This window comes from Neovison vison, chromosome 4, assembly GCF_020171115.1.
Source record: "Neovison vison isolate M4711 chromosome 4, ASM_NN_V1, whole genome shotgun sequence".
NCBI classification, from domain to species: domain Eukaryota; kingdom Metazoa; phylum Chordata; class Mammalia; order Carnivora; family Mustelidae; genus Neogale; species Neogale vison.
The window spans coordinates 31,553,235-31,568,199 of record NC_058094.1 but is presented as its reverse complement, the minus strand read 5'-3'; the positions used below and the strand labels follow the sequence as shown (position 1 = coordinate 31,568,199).

At 34.4% G+C, this 14,965-nt stretch overlaps 1 protein-coding gene across 9 annotated transcripts in view; it reads left to right on the top strand.

Moving 5' to 3' along the window:
• The window catches only part of OXR1 (oxidation resistance 1), a 447,011-nt gene that overhangs the window by 400,227 nt on the left and 31,819 nt on the right, over positions 1-14,965 (top strand). For all 9 annotated transcript variants that reach the window (XM_044245095.1, XM_044245096.1, XM_044245094.1 and 6 more), the window contains 3 exons: positions 6,140-6,324; positions 9,141-9,895; positions 13,515-13,683. In XM_044245095.1, coding sequence (XP_044101030.1) covers positions 6,140-6,324; positions 9,141-9,895; positions 13,515-13,683 — 1,109 coding nt within the window. The remainder of the gene's footprint in view (positions 1-6,139; positions 6,325-9,140; positions 9,896-13,514; positions 13,684-14,965) is intronic.

Genomic DNA, 14,965 nt, shown 5'->3' with positions numbered 1-14,965 from the left:
TCCCACCAAGAGTGCAAGAGGGTTCCTCTTTCTTCCTATCCTTGCTAACACCTGTTGTTTCTTGTGTTGTTAATTTTAGCCATTCTGACAGGTGTGAGGTGGTATCGCACTGCAATTTTGATTTGTATTTCCATGATGATGAGTGATGTTGAGCATGTTTTCATGAGTCTTTTGGCCATTTTTATGTCTTCTTTGGAGAAGTGTCTGTTCATGTCTTCTCATTTCTTGATTGGATTATTTGTTCTCTGGGTGTTGAGTTTAATAATTTCTTTATAGATTTTGGATACTAACTCTTTGTCATCAGATACATCATTTGCAAATATCTTCTCCCATTCTGTAGGGTTTCCTTTTAGTTTTGTTGACTGTTTCGTTTGCTTTGTGGAAGTCCCAATAGTTCATTTTTGCTCTTGTTTCCCCTTGTCTCCAGCAACATGCCTAGTAAGAAGTTGCTACACCGAGCTGCCTGTGTTCTTCTCTAGGATTTTGATGGTTTCCTATTATATATTTAGGTCTTTAATCCGTTTTGAATTTATTTTTGTATATGGTGTAAAATAGTGGTCCAGTTTCATTCTTTTGCATGTTGCTGTCCAGGTTTCCCAACACCAGTGTTGAAGAGATTGTCTTTTTTCTGTTGTGTGTTCTTTCCTGTTTTGTCAAAGACTAGTTGATAATAGAATTGTGAGTCCATTTCTGGGTTTTCTGTTCTGTTTTATTGATCTGTGTGTCTGTTTTTGTGCCAGTACCATACTGTCTTGATGACTCCAACTTGGTAGTTATAGCTTGACTATAGCTTGAAGTCCAGAATCATGATGTCTCCAGCTTTGCTTTTCTTTATCAGAATTGCTTTGGCTGTTGGGGTTTTTTGTGATACCATACAAATTTTAGGATTGTTTGTTTTAGCTGGTGGTAAAAATGCTGGTGGTATTTTGATAGGGATTGCATTAAATGTGTAGATGGCTTTGGGCAGTATGGACATTTTAATAATGTTTATTCTTCCAAGCCACGAACATGGCATGTTTTTCCATTTTTTTGTGTCCTGTTTAATTTCTTTCATAAGTTTTTCTGTAGTTTTTAGACTACAGCTCTTTAAGAGAGTCTCAATATCATTGACTTTGAACCATTGGATTATAATATGCATTGGTATGTTTTTCCATTTGTTTTGCTTAGGATTACTCAACTTCTTGAATCTAGTTTTCATCAGATTTGGAAAATTTGGAGTCCTATTCAGATTTTTTTCCCATCCTCTCCTCTTGTTGGGAATCCCAATTATGTATATATTAGACTGCTTGATGTTGTGTCTTGTAGCTCATTGGTACTCTGTTCTTTTTTTTTCCTTTCTGTTTAGGACAGTTTCAATTGCTATACCTTTAAGTTTATTTAATGTTTTTTCTGCCCTGTCTCATTTGCTATTAATTCTGTTGAGCATGTTTTCATCTCTAAGTTCAAACTGACTCTGTCTTCCTTGTCCATAACTATCATGCACAGTCTATCCTCTATATTCTTGAATATATACAATATAGTTATAAAAATTGTCAGTGTGGGACGCCTGGGTGGCGCAGTTGGTTGGACGACTGCCTCTGGCTCAGGGCGTGATCCTGGAGTCCCGGGATCAAGTCCCACATCAGGCTCCCAGCTCCATGGGGAGTCTGCTTCGCTCTCTGACCTTCTCCTCGCTCATTCTCTCTCTCACTGTCTCTCTCTCTCAAATAAATAAAATAAAATCTTTAAAAAAAAAAAATTGTCAGTGTCTTTCTACTAATTAATTTCTCATATTTCTGGGTTTGTTCCTATTAACTTTTCTCATTGTGATGAGTTACTTTAATTTTTCTTTATGCCTAGTAATCTGTAACTGGTTATCAGATACAAATGTTATCTTCTTGGGTGCTGGGTATTTTCATATTTCTGTACGTATACTTGTACTATTTTCTGTGACACAGTTGTGTTTTAGAAGCAGTTTGATCATAACATAGCTTGTTTTAAGTTTTGTCAGGCAGGACCAAAGCAACTCTAGCTAGTTTTTCTCTTTACTGAGACAATGCCCGTCTGAGTTTTCTGGGGCCCTATAAATTATAAGTTTTTTTTGCTGTGGTTGGTAAAAACACAAGCTATTCCTTTCTCTGCTGACTCTTTGAATTGTTTCCTCCACTTCTTTGGAGTGCTGCTGCTTTTCTTGTCCTGGGATAGTTGCCATACATATAGGTAGCATTCAGTGCTCAGCTGGAAACTTGAACAAAGGCCTTCTGGGGATCCCGAAGCATTCTCAGTTGGGAGTGCTCATCTCTCCTTTCTCTGCCTCTGGCCTGGAAACTCTCTACTCAGTATGCTGGGGCATTTATAGAGTTCATATGCTTTGTTTTCCCTTATTCAGGTATCATTGTTGAGCATTCTAATAGCTGAAAACAGTCCTTTCATGTATTGTGTGTGTGTGGCTTTAGTAGTTTTAGGCAGAATTAGTTCTTGGGTAGAAGCAGAATTTCAGTTGTAACTATCTGAATAAAATTTTTATTTAAGTATCAAAGCAAAGATAAAGTCATTGGTAGGGTTAGGAACAGCTTACAGCCTGGTGTTCTTGGAAGGTAAACATCTGCTGAAGGCTGACTTTTCCTATAGATTTATTGTAATAAGGGTTATTTATGTAAAAATTGTAGAAGTTTATCTACAAAATTTGTAATAGGTTACAGTGGACTTAAGACTGAAAAAACAAAATCCATAAATGCTGTTCTCTCTGCTGGGTTGTATTCCTAAATCGTTTTTTATCTTCTAGTATTTACAGTTACTGTAATGTAAGTGATAACTTTTACAGACAGGCTTTCTTTCTAATAGAAATAATTTCTCCATGGAAGATTAGTCAGGTAATTGCACATAAGGAACTGGGAGTTACTAATACTGAAGAGAAATCAGTGCTTAAAGTTTCTGAAGGTCATATGAATTAAGATATTTTAATTGGAAACTGCTTACTATAGTATGTTCTTGCTTCTGATAATATGTTCAGATTTATGAAGCAGTATTTAAACAGAATGAAACCAGGAATGCTTTAGTTTGGGTTTATGATTTCAAACTTGATCTTGGTTAGATGAATTTGAGCAGTACTTTGTCAAAAGATTTTTGTGAATTTTATGTTGAGGGGGTGTTTCTTATGGCCAACTCTTGATTTAGAGAGAATAACATCTGTCAGAATACCTCAGAGTCCCACCTAGAGTCAGGTAAAGAAGCTTAAAGAATACATTAGCACATCTGCAATAGCAGCAAAAAAAGGTGAATTCCTACAAAGTAACATTACCAGATTGGACAGACTAGTGTTGAGAGAGAGGGCTTTAGGCCCTTCTGGTCTGAGAAGGAGAAACACAATTTAGAGACACTTTTCAAATCATGTCTGTAGTTAGACTCCTGAAAGTAGCAGTATTACAATATTAACAGGTTTAGTGAATTAATACATTATTTGTGTTTTTTTTTAAAGATTTTATTTATTTGTCAGAGAGAGGGAGAGAGAGCGAGCACAGGCAGACAGAGAGGCAGAGGGAGCACAGGCAGACAGAGAGGCAGGCAGAGGCAGAGGGAGAAGCAGGCTCCCTGCCGAGCAAGGAGCCCGACGCGGGACTCGATCCCAGGATGCTGGGATCATGACCTGAGCCGAAGGCAGCTGCTTTAACCAACTGAGCCACCCAGGCGTCCCAATGCATTATTATTAATACTGGGCCTTTTCTATTCTATACACCTATATACCTATTATTATATATCCTATATACTTATACATTAATACTGGGCCTTTTCTATCCTATACATCTAGTGATTATCTTTGCAAAAATACTCTGAAGTGAAAGATAATATGTAATGCAATGCCAGTGAACCTGATAATATACCATTATTTAAAACGAATCTTACATGAAGTTTATGAAATCAAGAATGAACTGAGGTCTTTCAGAGTTTTTACTTTCGCTTGGTGTTTGCTTTCCTTAATTCTTTTTTTTTTTTTTAAGATTTTATTTATTTGAGAGAGAGAGAGAATGAGAGAGAGAGAGAGCATGAGAGAGGCCAGCGGGAGAAGCAGACTCCCCACTGAGCAGGGAGCTTGATGTGGGACTCCATCTGGGACTCCAGGATCATGACCCAAGCCGAAAGCAGTTGTTTAACCAACTGAGCCAACCAGGAACTTGCTTTCCTTAATTCTTACTGATTACTTGGTTTTATTTCTCAAGTAACTTAAGTTTATAGAAGGTGAGATAGAGTAAGGCAAGATAGAGAATCAGAAGCCTTTAAGATTTTTTACATTGTATATACTTTTTTTTTTTTTAAGATTTTATTTATTTATTTGATAGATCACAAGTAGGCAGAGACGCAGGCAGAGAGAGGGGGGAAAGCAGGCTCCCTGCTGAGCAGAGAGCCCAATGCAGGACCCAGGCACCCCTATACTCTACTCTTGATTGTCTATTTCTTAGATTATCCATAACAATGTAAATGTCCCTACAACATACCTCACCATCTCTCTTTGATTTGTGTTAGCATGTGATCCAGGAATACAAACTCATATATATGAATCTATTTAAAATGTCCATCAAAATATGATCAGGGGGGCGCCTGGGTGGCTCAGTGGGTTAAAGCCGCTGCCTTCGGCTCAGGTCATGACCTCAGGGTCCTGGGATCGAGTCCCACGTCGGGCTCTCTGCTCTGCGGGGAGCCTGCTTCCCTTCCTCTCTCTCTCTGCCTGCCTCTCTGCCCACTTGTGATCTCTATCTGTCAAATAAATAAATAAAATCTTTTAAAAAAATATATGATCAGGCCATGGTTTATATAAAGTTATTCCTTATTTAGGTATAACTTAAAAAAAGGTCTGAACTTTAAAAAAAAATGCTGTTTAGAGTCTCAGATTGATTCCCTTTTTTTCACTGAAATGCAAACACACATGCATATGATTCTCTCCAGTATTGCATGCAGTTACTACAAATGGTAAGCATGTTTTATTATCTGGAATATGTGCAATAACTTTCTCCTAGATGGGAGACCATTTTAAGTAGAGTTATCTGTTTTTATTCTTTCACTTGATCATTTTTAATAGTAGTATCTATCATAACTTAAGTTTTATGTTCTTAAAGTTAAGCCAGGTAAATTTACAGAGCTGAATATGGATTCTGAAGGAGGATGTTACACCAAATCAAGCAGGATTTAAGTTTTTCTTTTCCTCAATAGCTTCAGAAAAAGACAGGACAGCTTTGAAGTAACTACTTACGGCTTTTTATTTTTACACTTACAGAATGTAGTAGAATAGGAGTTAAAAATTGGATTAAGGAATATTTAGCACCTGAGTTGGATTGATTGTGATTTAGATTCAAATGTGGAGGGATTTTAGTAAAAGACACAGATTGCCTGGATTTTGAATCTTCGTTCTACCACTTATGCTAGCTATGTTATTTATTACTTAGGATAAGTTGCCTAGCCTTAATTTTAAGTTGCTTCACAACCTTAATTTTCCCCTTCATATAATTATCTCAGGCTGTGCTTGTGAAGATCAAACGAACAATAATGTCTGTAAAATGTGATATGTACAAAGCTTTCAATGAGTATTAGCTAATAATTAGTGGGATTGGCTTCTAATGGACTTCAGTTTGCTTATTTTAAAACAAGAGGTTGGACTTCATATTTAATTGCTATTTATATAAATGTATTTAAAAGTTCATAACTTTTCATGATTAAATTAAAAATGGTTACTATGTACCCTATAAGTCATCTAATCTACTTACTCCTATGAATGAAGACACTGAGGCCCAGAAGTTTTGCATGCCCAAAGTTAAATAGCTAGGTAGTTAGCAGTCAGTTGAAACAGATTTTTTTAAAAAGGCATTTTGAAGAGATTATGCTATTTTTCTTTTATACTGGATTGAATTATCAACACATTATTTATTAAACCTGTTTATGCACATGAAACTATATTTGGTACCCATAGTGAGGGAACAACACAGGAAGCAGAATGCAAATTAATGTAAACCATAATGAAAAATGTTTTCATGAGAATGTCATAGTGCTTGGATATACTGCTTTTATATATAACAGATGGCCTAACATCAGAACAAAATTAGTAAAAACAGAATACTTTTTGAAAATGTAAACTTTGAACATTAAATGTCATTTTCTTTTTTCATCTTAGGGCACAGTCAGTGGTGTGCTGCTAGTTACACCAAATAATATAATGTTTGATCCACATAAAACTGACCCTTTGGTTCAAGAGAATGGCTGTGAGGAATATGGCATCATGTGTCCAATGGAAGAGGTGATGTCAGCTGCAATGTACAAAGAAATTTTGGATAGCAAAATAAAGGAATCCTTACCCATGTAAGATTGGTGTTTATACTCCTTTGGAATTTTATTACATCTAGATAGTTGACCCTGGTTTAATACTCTTTTAAATATTTTTTCTATTCTTAAGTATTTTTAATTAGTTTTATTAAAACTAGTTTTTATTTTATCAATAATGAAAGAATATAGTATTGGAAAGATTATTTATAACACACCTTGAATAATTAGGAATTGTTCTAGATTTATATTTGTATATTTGGTCAGGAAATTGGATATTTAAAAATAACCTATAAACCGTTTTTTAATTTAGTGTTTTCCAGCCTTTTTTATTCGAATGCAGCATTCAGTTTTTTAAATTATTTCTGTTACTAATTTAAGGTGGTATCAGTAGACTAGGGTAGCTTTCAAATTTTTCTTAGAAGAGCCTCAAGGGTCTGGTGAGAGATTTGAGGGAGATCCCATGAGCATCCTCCTCTCTCAGTTAACCTTGAAAGAGTTATGCTTGGAATATACTGGTCAAGGGATTCATGTGATTCAAATAACATAGCTGTGAGACTGCAGCCCAGCACAGCCTTTGAAAGTAGTTTGCTTGACCGAAGGAATGACCAGAGAAAAAAGGGAGGAATAAGAAATAAAAGAACAAAGTAGTATTCAAAGAAAGGAATGACAGCAGAAAAGAATATTCCCCATTCCTTCACACATACTTTGTCAACAGTTTAAAAACTGTCTTCACTTTAACTGATACTGAGATAAATATCCCTTTATTAGTCCACAGGGATGTGGATCATTGTTTGAAAACTAACCCTTATGGTACAGAACTGCTTGCATAGGAGAAGAGCAAATTATTTTTGTTTCTGAGGCAGAGTACATGAGTTGTTAGGATACGTGTAGTAGACTAAAATCCCTTATTCAAAAACTCTCCATTATTCCTCCCATCCAATAGATACTATTTTGGCTTGGTAAACCCATCCGTAGGGGTGCAGATAATTTCTTAGAATGTCTTCTACTTTAGTTATTTTTGTAGATCATTATCTAAAGTAACTTTTGGGAAGTAAGTATTACTGGGGTCGGTGGAAGAATGAGACAAAGGTGAAAGGGTGTAAAGGATGAGATTAAAAAAATAAGATACACATATATATAATATATAGTATATTATATATATGTGCATATGTTGTCAGTCACTGTGAGATTCACTTTCCTCTGCCCTGCTTTTCTACTTTTATTCTGATACTTTGGGATTCTCTTATGGTGAATGATCTGTAAGTATTCCACTAGGATGCTGTAGGGCTCCTCTTCTTGCAAATCACTGTTTTATTATTTAGAATGTCCCTGGAAAGACCATGTATTTGATCCATACATTTTAAAAAATTCCTCCAAAAAGAAGTAACTTTCAGTCCTGCCTTGTGAATTAATTAAAAACACTATTTGGGAGCAGATGAGATAAATAAAGCAAGTAGTTTTGCAGAGTAATGTCATGTGTAGCAATACTGAGGCATAAGATTTGATTGATTTTTCTTCTGTCTTCTGCTTGGAAAGTTGATTTCAAAGGTATTATTCCAGAACTGTATTAAGCAGTAGCAAAATCATTGGCATAAATATCTAGTTTTAGCTTATTAACTCTGAAGGTTTTATAGCCCTTACTCAAACATATGTCTTCTTACATTTGCTAACTTTATCTCTCACCTCATGGTCTTCTTAAACATACAGACAGTTTCTCAAAACTTTAGCATTTTGTCAAGTTCCAAGACCCTATAGATGCAATTTGAGTGGATCACCAGTAGATGACACTATTATATTTTTAATAGGACACATTAGATGTTTATGTTTTTTATGGCGAATCAGATGCAAGGGAGACAAGACAGATACGAATTGGAATTCTGCTGATACCCTTTTAAAAAATAAAATTTTACCTATTTTAGTTATAAAGTGTCATGCATATTCATTATATAAAATTTGAAAAATATTACAGAGGAAGAATAAAACAGAAGAGTTGTCCAGCTTCACCATCCAGATACAGCCAATTATTTTTGTCTCATCTCATCTCCTGTTCTTAACCTTACGTAAATGTTAGTAGTTTTCCCACTGTAAACTCGTGTTAATTTCCATTTGTCACAAACTGCTTTTTAACCATCATTTAAAAAATTTCTGACTTCCATTTCATGCTTTATGTAGACGTTTGTACTGCCTCCTTCCAAAATTTAAACTAACTTTGAACATTAGTGCTCATATATATAAATGCCATTAATCATGGAAATCTTGATAGAATTATGAACTACTCACATATCTAGTATCTAAACCTTTAGCTGAACAAGTTCTTTCTGAATTATTAAGAGTTGTTGCTGGTAGCCCAAAGAATTTCTATAAGTATTTTTGTCTCCGTTTTATTCCGGTTGGTCTTCAGCTTTGCATTTGAGCTGCATATCTTAGTGTAATCTCTATTTAAATGTAAATAAGCCCTGTGTATGTGTGTCCATGTGTGTAATAGCAGTGTATTTTTTAAGACATTTAAAATTTTTATCAAAATTTTACCTAAGCTTATTTTCCATATTCCAGTAATGAATAAATTGTAATGTAGAATTATAGCTTCACCCAAAACTTAAATTTCCAACTTCTTTTCAGGTAGATTAATTCAGGAAGTAGTTCTGTTGATGTTTCCCAGGTCTCAAGAAATCATTGCAAAAGCTTGAGTTAATTACTTGATCTATCTATATAAGTCAAATTTTTGATATGCTATTGAGATATATACTATACAATTTTCTAGAAACCTTTATAGTGATGACATTCATTGTTACATTTGTGGGAAATAAATTGCATTTTAAAAAGTAACAACTTTTAATTTTGTTTACTGACAGAGAGCTAGATCAGGTATCAGGAAGGGACTTCTGCCATTTAAAGAAAATGACAAGAAATCATACTGATGAAATAGACTCCAGAACCCGTGATGCAGGTAACGATAGTGCCAGCACAGCTCCGAGGAGCACCGAGGAGTCTCTTTCTGAGGATGTGTTCACAGAATCAGAACTTTCTCCCATACGGGAGGAACTTGTCTCTTCAGATGAACTTCGGCAAGATAAATCATCTGGTGCGTCATCAGAATCTGTGCAGACTGTCCATCAGAGTGGCATAGAATGTTTAACAGCCATATCAGAGTCTACTAACATGCCTGATCACTTAAAATCTGATTCTGGACATTCTACAAATGAAGTTGGGACTACTTCTCTTAAAACAGATTTAAATAATCTTGAAAGGGCCACTAAGGAAGATCGGGCTACAGGTAATTTTCAGGAAATATCAGGCCCTAAAGAACAAAGCACAAGTATAAAAGGTAATACAGACCAGGATTTTCTTCTGAATGAGAATTCACATCAAGAAGAGGGTGAAAAAGAAAGTATGCTTTGTGGGGAAGCAACAGATTTTAAACAAAAGCCAACTGTCAACAGAGGAAAACACGGAAAGGAGCAAAATCAGGACTCAGAGACAGAGGTAGAAGAGCTACGGAAACTCTGGAAAACTCATACCATGCAACAGACTAAACAGCAAAGGGAAAATATTCAACAGGTGTCACAAAAAGAAATTAAGCATAAAATAGCAATTGCTGACATAGAAGGTAAGTGTTAAGGAATATATAGAGTTAATTCATCTTACAGCATATTGTCTCCCTCTTTCCCCAAGGATAATCTAGTGGCCCTTGACTGATACTTCTCTGAGAATAAGTATGTAGTCTGTAGTCCTAGTCTAAGGTCTTTTATCCCATGGTGGATTGTACGCATAATGAGCATCTTTTCCACCATGTTTAGATTCTCCTGATTCACAGTGTTCTCTCTTTAAACAATTTCTTGAAAATGCACACAAGCTCTGTAATACCTTTGATCTCTCCATTTTCCCTTAATTCTTGGTGTGTTACTTCATTAAAATTTTTTCGCCACACATAAAATATTTTAATTGCAGTTTGTAATTGCCAAAGTTTATAATTCTATCTTTTTTAGAAGTGCAATTAGACATAAAAATGTATTTCTTAAATTATTCCAAGTATCCAGAAGTTCATCATTGTGTGATTAAATGTTTTCCTTTAAAAAACACCAAGGCTAAATTAAAAAAAAATCATTTCTCTTTCAGTTCTGGGTTTTAGGTTTTAGTACTGTGTACTTATGAAAATGATAGTAGTAGACTGTGTTTTATTTCTTTTTTGTTACAATTTGATTTTATTTTTTCGGTGTTCCAAGATTCATTATGCATTACACCCAATCCATGCAATACGTGCCCTCCTTAATACCCACCTCCAGGCTCACCCATCCCCCCATCCTTCTCCCCCCAAAACCCTCAGTTTGTTTCCACAGCCTCTCATGCTTCGTCTCCCCCTCTGATTTCCTCCAGTTCACTTTTCCTTTTCTCCTAATGTCCTCCTTGTTATTCTGTATGCTCCACAAGTAAGTGAAACCGTATGATAATGGTTCTCTGCTTAACTTATTTCACAATAGCTACCCCTCAATACATAATGGGTTAAATGGGGTATAGTTCAGGTATCTTAGCTAACATTTTTTATATTCTATTAAAATATTGATTCCAAATCCATCAAATTTGCATATAAACTTTTTAAATTAAACTCAAAAGTAATTTATTGCTAAAATGTATGTAGAATAAAATTGACCATAGGAACCATTTTTAAGTGCAAAATTAAGCAGCATTAAGTACCTTGACACATTGTTGTGCAACCATCACCACCATCCATTTCCAGAACTTTTTCATCTTTCCAAACACAAACTGTACCCATTAAATAGTAACTCCTCATTCTTTCTTCCCCTTTGCTCCTGCTTCCACCATTCTGCTCTTTGTCTCTATGAACTTTTGTGTCCACACTAGGCATTTCATATGAGTGGAATCATACAATATTTGTTCTTTTGTGTGTGGCTTATTTCCCTTAGGAGAATACCTTTAAGTTTCACCTGTGTTGTAGCATGCTTCAAAATTTCCTTCCTTTTAAAAGATCTACAGTATTACAGTATACGATTGACCCTTGAACAACATGGGTTTGAACTGTGCAGGTCCACTTATACATGATTCTTTCTAATACAGTATAGTACTTAAATGTATTTTTCTTCCTTATGATTTTCTTAGCATTTTATTTTTTATAGCTTTCTGTATTATAAGAATATATAATACAATATATGAAGTGTGTGAAACAACTCTTTCTGTTTATGGATAAAGCTTCTAGTTAGCAGTAGGCTATTAGTAGTTAAGTTTTTGGGGAGTCAAAAGTTATACTCAGATTTTTGACTATGTGGGGATTCCATATCCCTAACCCCTGCATCATTCATTGGTCAACTTTTCATACCACATTTTCTTTATGTATTCCTTTGTTAATGTACATTTGGATGTTTCTGCCTTTTGGCTATTGTGAATAATCCTGCTATGAACATTGGGATACAAATATCTGTTTGCATCCCTCTTCTAAATTTTTTTGGATATATACCCAAATGCAGATTTGCTAGTTCCTGTGGTAATTCTGTGTTTAATTTAATTTTGAGGACCCCCCCCCAACCTGTTTTTCACAGTGGCTACATGTTTTATCTTCCCACCAGCAATCCAAAAAGTTTGATTCCGTTTTTAAAATAACCTGTACTGAATTTTCTTTGCACCATCTTTTTTAGATATCCTGATGATATCTAGTAGATGTTAAAGAATTAATTTACTCAAAGTTCTATAAGAGATTAAGAACATTTGATAAATATAGGATATTTTTAGTAAATTCATAAAAATTTTATCTGAAATTCATAAATGCAATAATCATTATTGTGTATTTATCATTGATTTTTGGTGTGTATATGTATATACATACACACAAATACATATGTATACAATTTTGGTATTTGTATATATCTATATATGTATATTATTTATATAAAATCAGGATTATGCTGTTATCATTTTTTCAGTTAACATTTTATCTTGTGAATAGTTTCCTATGTCATTATAGTTTTTTGAAAGTATGGCTTTTAATGGCCCTGTATTTTAACCATTTCCATACTGTTAATATATTCATTAGTAACACCTCATATTGTTAAGATATTTCCTATCTTTGATATTGTAAAGAATGCTGGTGTGAATATCTTTATTTGTTATCTTTGTGTCTGATGGTTGCCTTATGTTTTGAAATCTTTGAAAAAAATAAAATGAAGGGTTCTGTTTAACCTGATAATGTGGTAGAATGCTTTCAGTTTAGTGGGTTTGTTGGGGTATGAGGTTAGATGGGGATGGAGCTCCTGTTATGAGAGCAGTTGAGAAGTTTAGATATAATTATACCTGTATTACCATTTGAGTTCTTTTTGAAAGGGCAGGGAATGAAAATTTGTTTCAAGTAACTAATTTTAAGTAACGAGGTTCTGTAGTAGGGAAATATTCCACATTTCTGATCGTTAGTGAGTTTATAATATAAGGAAATGGTTTAAGAAATACAGAACTGTGGAGTATAATTGTGGGGCAAATGGTAAAATTTCACTCTTTTAATCAGATGTAAATATTGAGGCTCAGATAGATTTATGCACCTTGGACAATACTATACAGAAGGAAGCCATGACTAGTACTCAGTTCCCTTGATTATAAATAAGTGCTTTTTCTTCCACAGTATGCCACCTTCATAAGCTAATAATGTCCAGAATCCTGAATTCGGTTATAATTTCAGACCCTCAGTATACCTTATGTCAGCATGTCTGTTTGGAAGAGTTAGAGATAATTCATAATAAACTATCCAAACAGGTGGCTGAATCCAGGATATTATTGATTGTTATATCCTACATCATATATATGGAAAAGCTTCAGAAACTTTTTATTAAATTTTTCTCTGTAATAACTATATTAAACTAAGCCTATTAAGAGTCTACAAATGTATTTATTTAGATATTATTTTAGAAGGCTGATAGAGAATATGCAGATAATTATATATGTGCATGTAATTGCTTTAATATAGTTGTTCCAAGCAAAAATTTAACACAAGAATTCCTAAAACTTTCCCTTTTTATTCCTAATATGCTTAGACATAATTTCAGTTCATAACTTGGGTGCTAGTTCATGAATCTTGTTTTTAAGAAAATAAAAGTTACTTAAGAAAATTCATCTAAGTGACTAATTAAATTTATTCTGTATTGTCAGAAGTTTGGAGGTAAACATTCTTAAACCAAATGATTTAAGCATGGTGTATGAGAATTGAATGAACACTATCTCATTTCTAGGTTCTGCACTTTTAAAAGAAAAGAGAAGGCATCGATTACATAAGTTTTTGTGTCTCAGAGTTGGAAAACCAATGAGGAAAACATTTGTATCTCAAGCAAGTGCAACAATGCAACAGTATGCACAGAGAGATAAGAAGCATGAATATTGGTTTGCTGTGCCACAAGAAAGGTAAAAAACACACACACACACACACAAAAACCTCTCAAAAACGTTATTGAGATTCCTTGAATTAAAATGACCTCTTATGTATCACTTAACACCAGTGGAAAAGTACTTTTAAAAAATAGTTTATGATTAAAACTTGACTTTAAATCTTCTTAAAATTATTTTTTTAAAGATTTATTTATTTGAAAAGAAAAGAGAGAGCGTGTTCATGGGCGTGCATGCATAGCCAGAGGGAGAGAATCTTCAAGGAGACTCTGCTGAGCGTCAGAGTGTGGAGCCCAGCTCCAGGGCGGGATCTTAAGACCCATGAGATGACCTCAGCCTAAACCAACAGTCAGATGCTTAATTGACTGAGTCCCTAGGCACCCCTTAAAATTATTTAGCTCCCATTTTGTACTTTTTAATTTACCCCATTTAAAATTTTATTCCTCTTTGTGATTTAATGGAAAAAAAAAAAGTAAATGTGTACCTAGTTTTAGTGGTACAAGTGGTAAAGAAACCTCATTAAAATGTCTTAGGAAGGCAAACCATGAGACTTTTAACTATAGAGAACAAACTGAGGGTTGCTGGAGGGAGAAGTGGCCAGGGGATGGGCTAAATGAGTGGTGGATATTAAGGAGGGCACTTGTGATGAGCACTGTGTGCTGTATTTAAGTGATGGACCACTAAATTCTACACCTGAAACCAATACTGTGCAATATGTTAACTAACTAGAATGTAAATAAAAACTTAAAAAAAAAAATCTTAAGAGCAAGAATGTTCCTTAACGTATTAAACAGTATGGCCACTACCTCAGGGCAGGTAATGATAATCCCTTTTTTAAAATTCAATTATCCTGGCTAATTAATAGCCAAGAAAACATAGATATTTGAAATGTGTGTTTGATCCTCAAATAAGTTTATCAAGGATGTAATTATCTTTGGTAACAGCAGGTTTTGCTATAGTAAACAAAATTGAATATGGGAGCGAGAGACTTAAAATATTAGATCATCTATCCCTGAACCAATAATACGTTGTGTGTTCCTGGTATCACTTAAAAGTTAAACAAATTAATTTTCTATTAACGTGGGAAAATTCTGTATAATGTCCAGGTTTTAAAACAGGCAGTTGGTAAATTGTTTACTTGTATTTTAGATAATAAGGTCATTGTGTGAATGAGGTCACAGTTGCCTTTTCAGTTTCCTTTCCCATCACAAGTTTCTTTATTTTATTTTTTTATTTTTTTAAGATTTTATTTATATATTTGACAGATCACAAGTAGGCAGAGAGGCAGGCAGAGAGAGAG